Source organism: Sciurus vulgaris, assembly GCF_902686455.1.
Source record: "Sciurus vulgaris genome assembly, chromosome: 5".
Lineage (NCBI taxonomy): Eukaryota > Metazoa > Chordata > Mammalia > Rodentia > Sciuridae > Sciurus > Sciurus vulgaris.
In genome coordinates this window covers 14320506-14336642 of record NC_136465.1, presented here as the reverse complement: position 1 = coordinate 14336642, position 16137 = coordinate 14320506, and the positions used below count along the sequence as shown (strand labels likewise).

The window sequence follows — 16137 nt, the reverse complement described above, 5'->3', positions numbered from 1 at the left end:
TAAAAGATACAAAAGAGCACAGACTGTCTGAGGCATATGATGTTTACCACTCAGTGGTAAGAGAAGTCAGAGTAATGCTTGTTCTGTTGGGGGAATATTAACCCAGAGGAACACTGGGATTTCTGGAGTGTTAGGGTTGGCCTGTATCACTGTCTGTGTGAAGTTATCCATGTGTAAGTATAAATAAAAAAGAGTTGAGCTGGATGCAGTGGGACACCTGTAGCCCCAGCAACTCGGAAGGCTGAGGCAGGAGGATTGCAAATTCTAGGCCAGCCTTGACACCTTAGCAAGACCCTATCTCAAAATAAAAAATTAAAAGGATTGGGGATGTGACTCACTGGTAGAGAGCCCCTATGTTCAATCCCCAGTACCAAAATAAAAATTTTTAAGAAGGAATTGAGCTATATACTTCTGATTTGGGCCCATATGATTTATTTCATGTATATTTTATACCTTAAGGAGTACAGTTGTAGGGCATTAGAGTTTCTCAGTCAGAGAAACTCTGTTTTCTTTTTTGCCTGCAGTCTCCAGTACCATGTTCACCTCTTCAATCAGAGTATCACTTCTAAAACTTATGTGGGAGCTGACTTCTAAGCAGAGGACTTGATGGAGTCCTGGAATGAAAAAAATCAATGCTTTCAGGATGAACATAGATTTGGTCAAACAGGGAAAGGATAGAATCACTTCCTGGAATTACTAATTCTAGGCCTGAGAACTGTCAAAAGCATTACTATCTTAAAGTTTCACCTCTTTTTTTGCTCCCTTTGTTTTGTTGAGCTGTTCCTGAAGTTTCTTTGGTTTTGTTTTTCCTCTTGTTCTCCTGTCACAGACAGGAATTCTTTTCCTCCTGTGGAAATTTTACCTCTGTCAACTCATAGGAACAGCCCCCTTCCTTTTTTCTTTTATATGAGATTGGATTCCTCTTCTTCTTTCTCTTTCAAATTGAATACTAAAATATTAGAATTTAGCTCTTTAAAACGAAGACTGAACATTTTCTCCTTGGAAGTATATAATTTCTTCTCCTTTATTTTTTGAAGAGACAGAGTGTCTATATGTTGCCCAAGGCAACTGGAACTTCTGGGCTCAAGCAATCCTCTTGCTTCAATCTCCTGAGTAGCTGGGATTACACTCATATGCCACAATGACCAGCTTAATTTATTTTCTTAATTCCCTCAGTTTCATAGAAACAATCAGTAAACTATTTCAGATTGTGGGTTTTTTCCCTGAAATAAATGTGCAGATTTTTTTAAGCAAAATGCTTTTCCATTATTGTTTATCTGGTAATTAGTCATATAAGATATTCTGAGAGCAGCTCTGACATGGATGTTTTAGAGTAATAGGAAGTAATAAGTAACAAGGGTAAAGAAAAAAAGGAATGTCCTATAGCATTCTTACTTGAAAAGTTTTGAAAATTTGTTGATCTACAAAGTTGTTTTAATGTAAGCCAATTTTTTTCTAGATTTTGGAAGAACAGATCTGTAAATCAAGAACAAGCAACAAAAAATTGTTACAGATGTGTTATCTGGGAATTTGTTTATATCTTGGTCACCTTGGGTTCAGGCCCTACACATCTAGTTTCTCCATTTTTCATTTGAATGAGTGTTTTAATCAATTTAGAATTATTTATTGATACTTCTGAAATCTATAGCAATCTCCAAAAATGTTTGACTAAAGTTACTACCAACTTTTTAGAGTTTCTTCTCTTTTATTGATTGACAGAAACTGAGTTTATCCTTTTCATATCTGAGGCATTTCCACATCCTTTTCATATCTGAGGCATTTCCACAGATTCACTGGCAAATTGGAGCATCAACTAAAAAAGACCTTTTACTTTTCATATAACTTTACTCGAAGAGTTTTTAATCAACAATATCCCATGGTCTTAAAACATAAGTTCATTTATACTCCACCTTGTTCCAAGAGGGATTGGAGTGAGCTGCAGTGTGCCTGTCATACAGGAAGATAAAACAAATGTGCTTAGACATTACAGCACAGAAGAATTCAAAGTAAAGCTGCCAGCAGCCACAGATTTGACTCAAAGCTTCCTGGTAGCCAAAATAAAGAGGAAGGCCAAAACAGAACAAAATTCACAAAAACTATAGTATAAAAAATCAGATCAGTTGAAAATTGGACTGTAGGACTGGCGGCGTAGCTCAGTGGTGTAGCACTTGCCTAGCATGTGTGAGGCACTGGGTTTGATCCTCAGCACCACAAATAAATGAATGAATAAATAAATAAATAAAGGTATGAAAAAATTGGACAGTATCAAAATTAAAAACTTTTGCACTACAAATGGTACTGTCAAGAAAGTGAAAAGGTCTGGGGATGTAGCTCAGTTGGTAGAGTGCTTGCCATGCAAGCACAAGGCAATCCCCAGCACGGCAAAAAAAAAAAAAGGGAAAAGACAACCCGCAGAATGTGTGAAAGTATTTGCTAATCATGTATCTCATAAGGGACTGATATCTAGAAATGATAAAAACCTTTTACAATTGAATGATTAAAAAAAAGATATCACAATGGAAAAAAATTGATAAAGAATTTTAATTGACGTTTTTCCAAAGAAAATGTGCAAATGGCTCATAAAAAGATTTCTGACATCAGTAGACGTTCAGGAAATGTGAATCAAAACCACAAGGAAATGCCACTTCACAGTTGCCAGGATGGGTACAGTTAAAAAAAAAAAAAAAAAAGTGTTGATGAGGGCCGGGAGGAACTCAGTGGTAGGATGCTTGCTCAGCATGTGCAAAGCCCTGGGCTCCATCCCCAGCATGGAAAGAAAAAAAAAAGTATTGATGAGATTCTAGAGAAATCGAGTCCCTCATACACTGCGTAGGAGCCAAATGCTCCACCTGATTTGGAGAAAACAGTCTGAAAGTTTTTCAGATGATTGAACAGAGTTACTCTGTGATCCAGAAATTCCAGTCCAAGTTATTTCCCTCTACCCCACAAGAAATGAAATACATCCTCACAAAACCTTACAGGCAAATATTCATAAGTGACATTCTTTATAATAATCCAAATGGATACAACACAAATGTCAACTGGATGAGCAATGTTGTGTGTGCGTGTGTGCGTGTGTGTGTGTGTAAATGCTATTTAGCCTTAAAAAAGAATGAAATCCAGGTTCATGCTTCAACATGCAAGAACCTTGGAAAACACTGCTAGGTGAAAGAAGTCAGTCTCCTGAGTCAGCATATAGTATGATTCCATGACATGAAATGTGCAGAAGGGCAAATCTACAGAGACAGAAAATAGATGAGTGGCTGACTGTAATTAAGGAGAAGAGGTGAGGGAGGGAAATGGAAAGTGACTGCTATGAGTAGGATTTGTGGGGGAGGGGGTGATGAAAATGTTTTAAACAAATTGCAATGGTTGCACAACCCTAAATATCTCAAAACGATTGGCATACACACTTTAAACAAGTGAAAACGAAACAAATGAACAAAATGTTAAAAGAGAAAAAGGGCTGGGTTTGTGGCTCAGTGAGAGAGCGTTTGCCAAGCATATGTGACGCACTGGGTTCGATTCTCAGCACCACATATAAATAAGCAAAATAGAGGTCATTTGACAACTAAAAACAATTTTTTTTTTTTTTTTTTTTGCTGTGCTGGGGATCGAACCCAGGGCCTTGTGCTTGCAAGGCAAGCACTCTACCGACTGAGCTATCTCCCCAGCCCTAAAAATATTTTTTTAAAAAGATGTTAAAGAGAAAAAAAACTGTTGAGTTAATTTTATATAACTGTTTCTTATCACGTCCCTTGAGGTGGGCTGCTGTCATAATGCCCAAAGTGAAAAGCAATTCTAGGAGAACCCAAAACAAGGTGATACTAGAACTCACGAGTACCATGTAGATTTTAAACTCAAAGTAGATCAACACTCTGCATACTGTTTTAGGAAAAGCTTGTTCTCCCACTCCCTCACAGTCAAGACCCCGGTGTACTATTAAAAAGCACTGTTGTTCTCTCGTGTAGTTTATTTGTTCTATGGCGATTAGAGAGGGTGGCATTGCTTTGACACACACCTACTGTGGACAGAGTCAGGCACTTGTCAGTTGATCCCATGCACCCGTTTTTTTTCACTTTGCCTTAGGAAGTTAGCTCTGCGGTTCTGTTTCTCCTCTTGTGACTGTAAAGCCTTAAGAACAGCAATCTTGCTGCTCATATTTTTTCCTGCCCTTGTTAAGAAAATTGCTATTGAAGGAAATGATGGTGCTGTCCCGTAGGATATTGCTACAACCTGTAACCTCTTCATATATTAGATTTTTTTTATTGCCTGAAAGAGAAGGCGCTACTTTTTAGATTGCTTCCATTTTGATCAATAAGGGAGGGACAAGATGACTTTTCTAGTAATTTGTCTTCTCTCTTGCACACTGAATGGAAACCTGTGCCACATCTCTAATCCCAGATGGTTACATGAATTTTCATTGGAATTGAATAGTTCTATCCCTTTGCCAGCTTAGTAGTCCACCCAGGACAAGAAATAACCCCTCACTTCTAACTCATTTTTCTTTCCTTCCAAATGCCTTCAAAGGCCCCTAGATTTTTTTTAACTAAGTAATTTAAAAGGATAGTCGGCCCCCACATAAGCCATTTGAGAGCATAAAAAGAAAAGTAGTATTAAATAAGTGAATGGGACCTAGCAGCAACTCATTTAATATCATCTGAGATATTACAAACTAAAACACGGTTGTGATGTTAATTTGTTTGGTTCAACAAATAATTTTGATATATGGTGCACAGACATAAACCGGCAGTTGGCTATTTCAGATGAAGAGAACAACGTTCTGACGCCACCTGAAATGTTCACAATACTAGAAAATCTCCGGAAACCTCGTATTTTGACCCAGTCTAGTTCCCGTCAGTAATCCTCTGGCTTCTCTGGCTAGTGGACTTCATTGTGGACGGGGTAGGCTAGCAGACCGGCCCCTGGGATGTCTGCTGGCAACAGTGCTGTTGGTTTACTCATTCTTTTTCTGTCTTCGTTTTTGCATGCCACTGCGCCTGCCCTCTTACAGCCACAGTAGAAGCGGTAGAGGCCCGGGAAGGTATGGCCGTATTACTCTGATAGATGTGCTCATGTGTCTGTCTACTCGTTTTAAAAAACTTCATCGACATTATAAAACTTTTATTATTGCATCACTAGAACTGTAAAAATGAGGAAAGGAATAGATATTCCTACCATGTTCATATGCCCTGTATTTTTATTCATTTCAATCACCTTCACCACAGCTGAAGTCCTTGCTGGGCTCTGTCAGCGTCATTGCAATGACTGAAGCTTAAGCAACTCGTAATGAGAGGTAATGTGGTTAATCTTATAGCCCCTCCACAGTTGAGACATCCATTTGATTGAGAGTCAGACAGGCCAGCCTCTTTATCTAATGACTCTAAAAATTATTAAGAACAGAGCCAAAAGTATGGTAGAATTTAGATTGATTCATTTCTGAGGTTGCCCTAAGGCAATCAAGCTAAATTATCTTTGTTTTGATGGAGAGACATATTAAGTAGCACTCTTTATGTGGATGAAACCTGTTGGAATTGATAAACCCGTGTTATAAATTTGTTTTATTAGGTAAAGTGGTTCAAAATGGAAATTCCTTTTCTTCATGATAACAAAGTTGAATCAGAAGGAAAATACCTAGAAGCTGTGTTGATGGTTCTTACATTCAGTTCCTGGTAGTGCAAGATAAAAAGCTGTCCTAAACAAAAAGATCAGTCGTTACTTTTTTGTTTTGTGGTCAATGTGGTGTTTGTGCTTAAAGCAACTGCTCTGTTTAACTTGTTTTGTTATCCGAGGGTTGCCTTTTTTCTGGCATTGAGCATGTTTCTGGCCCATTAAAAACTTTCTCAGATGTATTGGGGCTGAGTAAGAACTTGTTAGTTGTTTACCAGGTCTCTCTCTCTGCTGCGATTATTCATATTGAGATTTTTATGAGCATTTCCATTTTGGTTGCCCTTGGGGCTCATGGAAGCAGTAGTTTTTTGACATGACTGATTCAGTCAAATGTTGCCTGTTCCCTTCACCAGATACGTGCTCCCTGGCCATCTTTCGTGTGTTCCTGGGAGGTTGCTGTGTGCTAAAGACTGTTGATCCGTTGCTTTGCCGCCTAACTGAGCACTGCCCATCCCCTTTCCTGTTTTTTCTGTAGCCATCAGTGGGTTTTCACTTCAGCACAAGATTCGAAGTTTTGAAGAAGCCCGAGGTCTGGACCGAATTAATGAGCGAATGCCACCCAGAAGAGATTGCACAAAACCTGATGGGTCAGTGAACTCAGTAACCCCTGCACACCCAAACTTCGCACACCAGAGCGGCCAAGGGAAGAAATCCCCGTGATGTCAGAGTCCTGTTGCTGCACAGGTGGACCCCAAACTCATGCACAAGTCTTATTTATTTATTATTGGAAAACAAAACAAAAACAATTCAAACAACTTAAACCTGGAGGTGCAATCATAATTCATCTGCATTTATTCTGTAAGAAAGGTGATGGTTTTATAAATTTTTTTAATTTATGTTAAATATATAAGAAGTCCATCTGTTTTGTTTTCCCCTTTTTCCTCCCCAATTTTTAGTAACTAATTTGTTGTCAATACATATGTGAAGTCTTGTGCTATAAAGGGACCTTCCCCTAATAAAAGGGCCTTGGAAACCTCAACCCTGGGTTTTGAACTCGACAGCTTTTTTCTCTTGTTTTTGGAGGGTAATTTCTTTCATGTAAGAGCAATAGTTTTTCAAACTCAAAAGATTTTTCACCTTTCTGCATGGTGCCATTGAAGAAAGGCCTCTTAGATTTTAGTAGCTAAAACAGCTTCTTTTCAGATAGAAAACTTGATTATTCTAGAACTTCTAAGCAAATAACCCTGTTTTAGTCAACTTTTTCACTGCTGTGATTAAAAGACCGGACCAGAACAATTGTAAAGGAAAAAAAGTTTACCTGGGGCTCATGGTTTCAGAGGTCTCAGTCCATAGATAGGAGGCACCATTCCTTGGGGCTCGAGGCGAGGCTGAACATCATGGTGGAGGAGCGTGGTAGAGGGAAGTGGCTCACATGATGATCAGGAAGCAGAGAGAGGCTCCACTTGCCAGATACAAACTATATATAGCCCAAAACCACGCCCCCAATGCCTACCTCCTCCAGCCACATCCCACCACTTCAGTTACCATTCAATTAATCCCTATCAGGGAATTAATTCACTGATTGGGTTAAGACTCTTCCTACCCAACCATTTCTCCTCTGAACCTTCCTGCATTATCTCACACATGATCTTTTGGGGGACAACTCACATAAAGCAACCAAAACCCTGTGGTTTTAAGGGCCAAGGAGAATGTTTTCTATAACAATGTAGTTTCTTCTTTACTCAGTTTCTTTTAATGTATTCTACTATAGCCAAATAAAAAATGAGGAATTTTCTTAGAGTTACCTAAAATTTTTGGATTAAATGTCCCTCAGAAGTTTGGAGGAAAAAAGACTTTCAAAAGCTTTGACTGTTGTCAGAGTCTTTTCACTTTGATTTTTGAATCCCAGATGATTTGCGCCACCTGCAGAGGAAGTCATATTTCTAAATGTTTTATAAATGCCCTTAGGAGAACCTTCCACAACTAGAAGTATTTAAGCCCTCCTATACCATTGCATCAGCTGTTGTTTCTTTTGTTCTCATCATTCTTCTGTTTTTTAGTGTATTTCTGCAACTAACTGGGGTAATGGAAACTGAAGGTGGGATGGTCCCCTTGTGAATTGAAAGTCTCGCTTAAGGGCACTGGATGAGTGAAGATTTCCTGTCTACTGGATCTAATTAGAAGATCTCTCCTAACTACTGGGTTGTTTCTCCATCTTTCAACACTCATTAGATTGAACTGTATAGCAACCTTCATTAGCATATTTTTTAATCCAAAAACAAGTGTTCAGATGTAATGTTTGAATACTCTTAGTTTGTTTTTCATGTCACAGTCAACTCATAAAGGAACTTTGGGAGATACTTAGGCCCCCATTTTTTGCTTACCCTGATCACAGGTACCATGTTGCAACACTCACTGACAAGCTCTCTAATGAGTGTGCGTGTCTGAAAATACAATATGGAAGCATGGAAAATGCAAACTGACAGACTTCCTTAATGTCATCTGGGATGAGGAGCAAGTATCTCACACGCAGGACTTCATGGTGGGAGCTTCAAGGAAACCAGAAAAACAAAAAACAACATTCTATTTTTCAAAAAAGCCATAATTTTCTTTAGAAGAATGAAGATTTAACCCATCTCTGATTTTCTATACCTTTTGCTAATAGTTCCCAGTTTGTTTATGACAGAGAACCAACATTCTTGGGGATTGGAATCTGCATGCATGAGTTGTTCTGTTCATAAAAGAACGATAGAAAGGATATTGTGGGTGGAGATGAAGGATCTCCTTCTGGGTGGTGAGCAAAACCTGTGAAAGAAGGGAGGGGAAAATCTTGAGTAACTATCTTTCCTGATTGCCATTTCTTTAATTAATTAGGCTCTGGGACATCCTTATGTCCCTCTCTCCCAGCCCCAGGAATAGAAATCTCTCCTGTGAAAGTCAGCCCACATGACAGATTGTGGAGGAGAGTCCCTTGCCCCTTTCTCTTTGCCTTGTGGATTGAGGCAATACAGTCCACGGGCAGAAACCATACTTAAGGCCTCCATCAGCAGCCCGTAGCTAAATACTTACTACAAACCTTTAGAAGCAAAAAATATTTTACTGATTAAAAAGGATGATTATTTAGGATTGTCTTCATTCTCAAAAAGAAATGGTACAATGATAAAAGCAAGTTTCTTTGAGCTGTTGAGTGTCCTGGAGTGAAAAGGTAGAAAGTCTTGATTCAAGAAAACATGAATGTCACATACAGCAGCACCAGATCCCAGCTCTTAAAGGGAGATAGGGACTGGGCCCGTGGTGCATGCCTGTAAACCCAGCAACTCAGGAGGCTGAGGCAGGAGGATCACAAGTTCAAAGCCAGCCTCAGCAATTTAGTGAGGCCCTAAGCAACTTAGTGAGACCATGTCTCAAAATTAAAAATACAGGGGACTGGGGATGTGGCTCAGTGGTTAAGTACTCCTGGGTTCAATCCCCAGTACCACAAAAGGGAGGGTGAGGCATAAGGAGGTTTGAAAATTATGCTGAATTCTGAAAGTGAAGACAGCTTCTGTTCTCTAGAAAGCTGGGTGTGTATTTCAACATTTTAGAAAGTCATGTGCTAGGTGTGTCCAATTGATATAGAACTTCTTCAAGTGGGTCTCCTGTCTGAGGCTGTAGCACAATAGCCAAGCACTTGCCTAGCAGGTATGAGCCATGGGTTAATCCCCAGCACTGCAAAGTGAGTAAAAATAAATTTTTTAAAAGTGGGGCTCTCAGTTGATGACATATGCATTTGCATTTCTGGCTCAAAACAGTTTAGAAGGCCTAAGTCATCAAACAGACTTCACTGGATACTTTTAAAACATATTCTCAAATGTTTTGATCTAAACAACAGCTTCCAAGATGACTGAATGCCTACCCTGGGTTTGCCTTTGGACTACTGTTTTTGCCTAGGGCCATCTTCCCAAACAAGCACTCTGTGGTTCTCAAAGTTCTGCAGAGTTGAGTTGTCAAAGCCCCTTCTGTTTTATTAAGTTTTTCCCCTTGTGTTCAAAAGTACTAAAAATACTATTCCTGTTTTTCTCCTTCACGTTAAAGTCCTCAGGGACCTTCTTTTTCTGAAATTTCTCCCACTTTGGAAAATAGAAACAAACCAATCCATTTCTCAGATCAGTTCACTGGGCATGTGTGTTGGAGGTCTCTTTTGTAAACTTTTCTGAAGTACCGTTTTGAAAATGACACTTCACCTAGACCAGGTTTTCCAATTTTGGTTGCATGCACATCATATGAATTTTTTAATTGGTCAGTTGACTTTTTTAATCAGAAATCAAAAACTCATCTAACCCAAGTTCAAAACATACTTTTAAAGCTCTGTGTTCTGAAAGTTTAGAGTGAAAGAAAAATAAACAATACACCAGCTAGGTGTGGTGGCGCACTTCTGTAATCCCATCTACTGGGGAGGCTGAGGCAGGAGGATTGCAAGTTTGAGTCCAGCCAGGGCAATTCAGGGAGACCCTGCGTCAAAAATAAAAAAGCGGGGGGTGTAACTCAGTGATAGAGAGTGCCCCTGGGTTCCGTCCGCAGTACCAAAAATACCTGTGTGTGTGTGTTTGATTAATGTTTTAATTGACTCTAATTAGTTGTATATGACAGGAGAATGCATTTATATATTTTGATAGGTCATACATAAATGGAGTGTAATTTCTCATTTTTCTGATTGTACATATTGTAGAATTACATTGGTCATGCGGTCATGTATGTACGTGAGGTAATAATGTCTGCTTCACTCTACTATCCTTCCTACTCCACACCCCTTCCCCTCCCTTCAACGCCCCTCTACCTAAAGTAACTCTTATGTGTGTTTAATGAAATGCTACAGCTTTGATTTTTCTTACAACCTCAAGGTGACACTTTGTTGATTTGCTGGCCTTTTGTCACTAGATATTGATCAACAAAGTAAATATTGCCTGTCGCACATGGATGTACTTGTTAGGGCTCCCTGCCTGGGACCAGGGTCATGCTGTGCGAGGGTATCCATGTGTTTCATATCCTTTTACCTGTGTTGGTATCGTTTTTTCTGGACTTCTGTCAACAGCTGTCCTCCAATGAAGCAGGTTTCTCTCAATGGCAAAGACTAGTTTTCTTATCTGATACCTTAGGTATGATTTCCTGACAGTGCTCAAAATAGAAAGAGAAAGGCCTTATTTGTTTGACCACTAGAATATTTTTACTTAATGTCATTAAGGAGCAAGGACAGGATTTCTGAATATTAGATAGATTTGGGGCCTTTCAGAATTGACCTTATCCCTTAGATCCCCTTCTAAGTAGTTTTAAAACCAAGTTTGAGGCAACTGGCTTCTATTAAAAAAAAAAAAAAAAAAAAAAAAAAAAATTATAGCCATCTGAGATATAGCTGGGCTCGCTGCTTGGGATTATTACTCCAAAGTCACTCTAGCCTCAGAATGAGGAAGGCTGAAATCAGTTCCCTCAACCCTCCCTTATTTTGTGTAAATAGTGTAGCTGATCTCCAGAATTTTTTACTGTACTATGTCTCTAAATAAAAATATAAGTACTTCAGAATTAAGTTTGTCCTGGCCAACCTGGGTGATCAGTCAGTTAGACTAATTTTAAGAACTTGTCCCACATTGACTGATTCTAGTTTTTCTTTATATTACTTATCAAGTTTTTCTCCCCAATCTTCGCATTGAAAAGTATTTCCTATTCCATAAAGACTTGTTGAGATGGCATTCTAGAATACCCAATATTTATTGTAGTTGTTAAAGTAACAGTGGAACCCAAGTTTCTTCCAAAACACTCAGCTTTCCCTGCCCTGGCAGAAAAGAGCAGAGCCCCAGTCGTGGGTATGAGGCTCCAGTTTGCTAAGTTATTTGTGGTTATTAAACCATGGGTTCCATTTTGTCTGGCACCTGGCCCCATCTCTTCTGAAGTCTGCTATACTGGCACTAATGGGCCACCTACAACTGGGTATTCAGAGACGGAGGAGGGTCTGGGTTACATGGTGGACAGTTCTGAAGCACAGTATTGCCACGGTCTCTTTTGAGCCTTGCTGTGATCAGAGGATGGGAGGAAAGCCTCAAGAAAGAGCAGTTGTGTGTAGTGGGGAGAGTTGTGTGACCAAAGGACAGGGTGGTTACTCTTTATTTGGGGTGCCAGCTGCGAACCTGATTAAAGTAGAGCTTTGTGCCATTGACCGTGAGAGGGAGCCTGTGTTAGGCTGGCACTGGGGACCTGCTCTGCCTCTCTCCGGCTAAAGTGAATGGGGTCATGTTAGCTGCCTTCATCTATGCAGTCACAAAGGTGAAGATGATCCTGAGCGTATACTCCCCCTTGGGAGGCCTTGGCCTCATGCCCCGGCAACCGTGGCAAGACTTGCCAAATAACACCTTTGTCTGAGACGGGTTATGCAGCTTCTCCTCAGTGCCCTCATGACAAGTCAAGGTGGCTTCAGATCAAGAAGCGAGACCAGGACTGGGCGCATTTGCCTGCGCTGCTCTGGAGCGAGGCCGTGCACACTGCCTGCCTGTAAGTTCTGGACCAGGTTCCCTTCATGCGGACAAGCACCTGTTTTGCATGTTAAAACGAAGTGCATGTAATGAGGCAGCCATAGATTTTGATTTGGGGCAATAAAGCTGTGCTTTTCTATCGCAGAACCCTTTTGAAGAGGCCGTAGTAGATGCAGGATTTCCCCTTTTCTGTGCATTGTACCCAGTGTCTGTGTTTCTTAATAGAAATGTCGGCCAACTTTTGCCAAGAAAGGATCCTGGTTTTGCTTCCTAGATGGTGAGGTAGTCAGAGGTTTGAGGCTGGCTGGTGGTGTCATTTTTTTAGGTTCTTCTGAATGGTGGGATGTTTGCTTGCACTTAGAGATGACCTGCTTTTTGCTTTCAGTTATGTTAAAGAAAATGGCAGAAATGTTACACTGGCAGACGTCATTTAGTAAGTCTTTTTTGTGAACAAGAAATTAATTTGTTAGACCTTTCTTACTGTAAATTGGAAGTCGTCTTTCAGGTTAAAAAAAGAAGGGAACACCGTTAAGATTGATTGATAACTTTATTGGCTCCTGCATCTGCATTTCCTTTATTTCCTGGTGGAGGTGTTTCTATTTGACTGTTACCCATTTAATAATTCCAGAAGAGAAAGCCTGGCTTGTGATGTCTGGCCTAGTCTCCTGACAATGTCAAGGAATTCCCCTCCCAGGGGAGGTTCCCCATCACAATAAGGATCTCTTTCCTTCACCCTCCAGCCCTCTAGTTTTAGAGTCCTTTTGTGTTTCTGTTTTTCCTCACTCAAAATCCACTCCCTTGCCCCTAACTGGCTCCTGGCCTCTTTTGCCCACCACTAATTCCTGCTCAGCCCCACACCCCTCTCCTCCTCTGGCTCCTCCAACAGAGGCTACTACTCGAAGAAAAGAAAGACATCCTAGGAACCTAGTGTCTTTATAAAAGATAAAAATAGACTTTTATTATAGTAATTTAATAACCCTGCATGTGATCCTAACAATAGACATGGATGAAGTCCAGCTTAGGAGAAGTCAAAGCCAGAGGAGTTGAGGTGCAGTTGGACTACCAAGAACAGGAAGCACAGGACCGGCCTTTTGATTCCTCTGAAAAGTAGAAATGTCTCGAGGTGTTGTGGACTCACAAGGACAAATAAGTTCTCTGGGCAAGTGGGGGCTGGGGATGGGAAGCACCAGGCCTTGGAGAGGGAATTCTACAGATCATGACAGTTGAGGTGGAAAGGCTAAATCCAGGACTGACAGGCACAAGCAGCAATCATGACAGTAAATGTAGCCACATTAAGGTCATGGTGCAGTTTGCAGGCCAGAAAATGTTCCCAGGTATCTAATGGCACAAAAGCTAAGTGTGTGTTGTGGGTTCTGTTCTCCTAGTGGCACCCTGAGTTAGCAGCATCCTCTCCCTTAGCTAAAGCCCCAGTGAGGTGAGATGATATTTGCCCTGATTTGCGGGAAGCTTTTTGAGAGCCTGGGAATGAAGGACTGAAATACAAATTTATATTGACCTTGCACTAGATCTCGATGGAGTTCCCACTTGCCTGCTATAATAATGTATGGTCTTTTTCTTTTGGGGTTGGTTGGTTTGTTTTTTAATCACAAAACTTTCAGGTCTTAGGAAGAAAATTTAATGTTGATACAGTGGGTTGATAATTTAATGGTAAATTAAGTTGCCATTTAATGTTGATGCAGTAAGGAGAAAGTTCATCACAGAATTCAAAGAGGTGGGAAGACAAGGTTGTTCTTTGTGTGGAGACCAGAGCATTACTTCATGATGTCCCCTAGCCAATCAGCCTCATCCTCCTCATCTCAGTTTACCTGAGTGGGAAAAAGACTGAGGCAGACCTAATTTTCCAGCTCCTGGTTCTGTGCCCTTCTCGTGGCCAAGTTGACTTGGCATAGTTTCCCCTCTGAGGTCACTGCTTATTTATCCTTCCCTTATAAAGCCGGCTTTCTAAAGAGCTGACAGCCACTTGCTCTTCATCCTTTCTGAGAACTAAAAGAGGCTCCTCCAGCTCAGTTTGTCTCAAAGACATCCCATCTGCCCATTGTGCTCATTTGCTCATCCATGAAAAGGGAGAGAGAAGAGTCATGGATGTGGTGTTGCTGTCAAGGTTTCCTTTGGGGACAGACTGGATAAACTGGATGAAAGGCTAAGTTCTGTCACAGCCTTAGGGGTTTGGATAGATTCCTGTTACATCACGGTGTGCTATGGGAAGCTCATTCTCTACTTCTGTGGTGTTCCATAGCCCTAACACTGTCGCTGCTTGGTGGGTACTTTTTCACTCCGAACCACTTCACAGTGACTAGACCAAAAAACTCAGATTCCAGGTGGGCCAGGTCATGCCATTGTTAGCATAGGAGGGCCTTTGAACCCCCAAAGTGGGTCACTTGCACTCTTCTCCCTTGCTTGACCCTGTTCCCATGAGTGATTGGCATGGACAAGGGCCATCCATAGAACTTGGCCAGCATTGCAGGAGCTGGAATCAGGAGAGGACCCAGGAGAAAGGATGGGGCCCAGGGGATGAAACAGAGTCCAGAGGTGCACTGGTATGTCCAAGGTGACTTGGTTTCACTTCCTCACGGTTGTGTCACTGTGGTCACCCCTTTAGAGAAGTCCTAACTACTGAACTTCTTTACTAAGCCTTTCTGGTCTGCAGGAAAATACTCTGTTGAGGGCACAAATGAAAAAGGGCTCAGAGCCTATTTGAAAAATGTACCAGAGGGGCTGGGGATATAGCTCAGTTGGTAGAGGACTTGCCTTGCAAGCACAAGGCCCTGGGTTGGATCCCCAGCACCACCAAAACATAAATACATAAATTAAATAAATGCACCAGAGTCTATCCCTGGGCGGGAGAATGAGAGGGACAGCAGAGGCTCTTCCTTTATCTAATGTGAGGGGACTAGTGCCTAGTGCAGGAGAGATCTGAGTGCGACTAATGGCAAGTTCCCAGGAACTGTCTTCGGGGATCCCTAGCTTCTCTTTCCCTACTTGGGAAGTGAACCCCAGTTCTCTGCACCCTACCTACCTGGTCTTTCCCTGTGAAAGGAAAGGGCAAGTTATACTTCCTCTTGGTGATGGAAGTTGCTTTTTAGACTAACTTGCTTTTTACTCTCCTGTCCTTCCCCACATGAGGAACCCCAACATGTATCGGTAGTCCTTGGCTGATCATGCCCTGAAGTGGGGGCTAAGGACAAGAGTGCTGTGGGGGGATATGGGCCCAACAGAAGTTGACTGCCAGGGCTCCATGGCACATGCTCATGATCCCAGCTGGGCTGGAGGCTGACACAGAGGGTTGTAAATTTGAGACCAACCTGGGCAACTAGCAAGACCCTACTCAGAATAAAACAAAAAGGGCCGGGTATGTAGCTCAGTAGTAAATTGCTCGCCTGGCATGTACAAGGCCCTGAGATCATTCCTCAGTACTGAGAGGAAAAAAAAAAGTTGGTGGCCTTGGGCACGGGTGGGGATCCTGGTGACTGGAATCAGATAGCTGAGAAAACAGAGCAGTTATATAACTGTGACTATGTTTACTAGGGCTCAGGTGGCTGAGGAGGCTGAGGCAGCCCCCGGCCAAAGGCAGCAGCAAAGGTAGGTAAGCGGCAGACTCACAGGGAGGGCTCTCCCTCAGACAAGAAAGCACACAGGGGCAGGAATGGAATCTGCCCTGGGGCTGATCAGGGCCTGTTATCTGGGACAACCTTCCCCAGCTCAGCCTGGCCCGGAAGCTGTGCCAGCCACAAGGAACCAAAGCCAGGGGTAGGAGGTGGGAAATCGGACACCTGATTCTTGGCTGAATCTCAGAACCTTGCTATTTTCCCTGCTTAATCTATTTTTCAAAGAGGAAATCTCCCTAAATATGGACAGAAAAGGAGGAATTGTTCAAGTTTCCTTTATGTTTTTCTGGCCCATTGGTCCCAACAATCTCTTTTTTTCTTTTGATACCGAAAATTGAACCCAGGGGTGCTTAACCACTGAACCACATCCCCAGCCCTTTTTATTTTTTATTTTGAGACAG

At 41.5% G+C, this 16137-nt stretch overlaps 1 protein-coding gene across 4 annotated transcripts in view; it reads left to right on the top strand.

Moving 5' to 3' along the window:
• Nucleotides 1-16137, top strand: part of PPP3CC (protein phosphatase 3 catalytic subunit gamma) — an 85755-nt gene that overhangs the window by 69053 nt on the left and 565 nt on the right. For 2 of the 4 annotated variants that reach the window (XM_079142293.1, XM_079142296.1), the window contains 2 exons: nt 5015-5044; nt 6146-6668. The exons of 1 other annotated variant lie outside the window; for it this stretch is intronic. In XM_079142293.1, the coding sequence (XP_078998419.1) occupies nt 5015-5044; nt 6146-6330 (215 nt within the window). In that variant the 3' untranslated portion in view covers nt 6331-6668. Of the gene's footprint in view, nt 1-5014; nt 5045-6145; nt 6669-16137 lie in introns of those variants that run through there. One more of the 4 variants, XM_079142294.1, reaches the window with a different exon arrangement.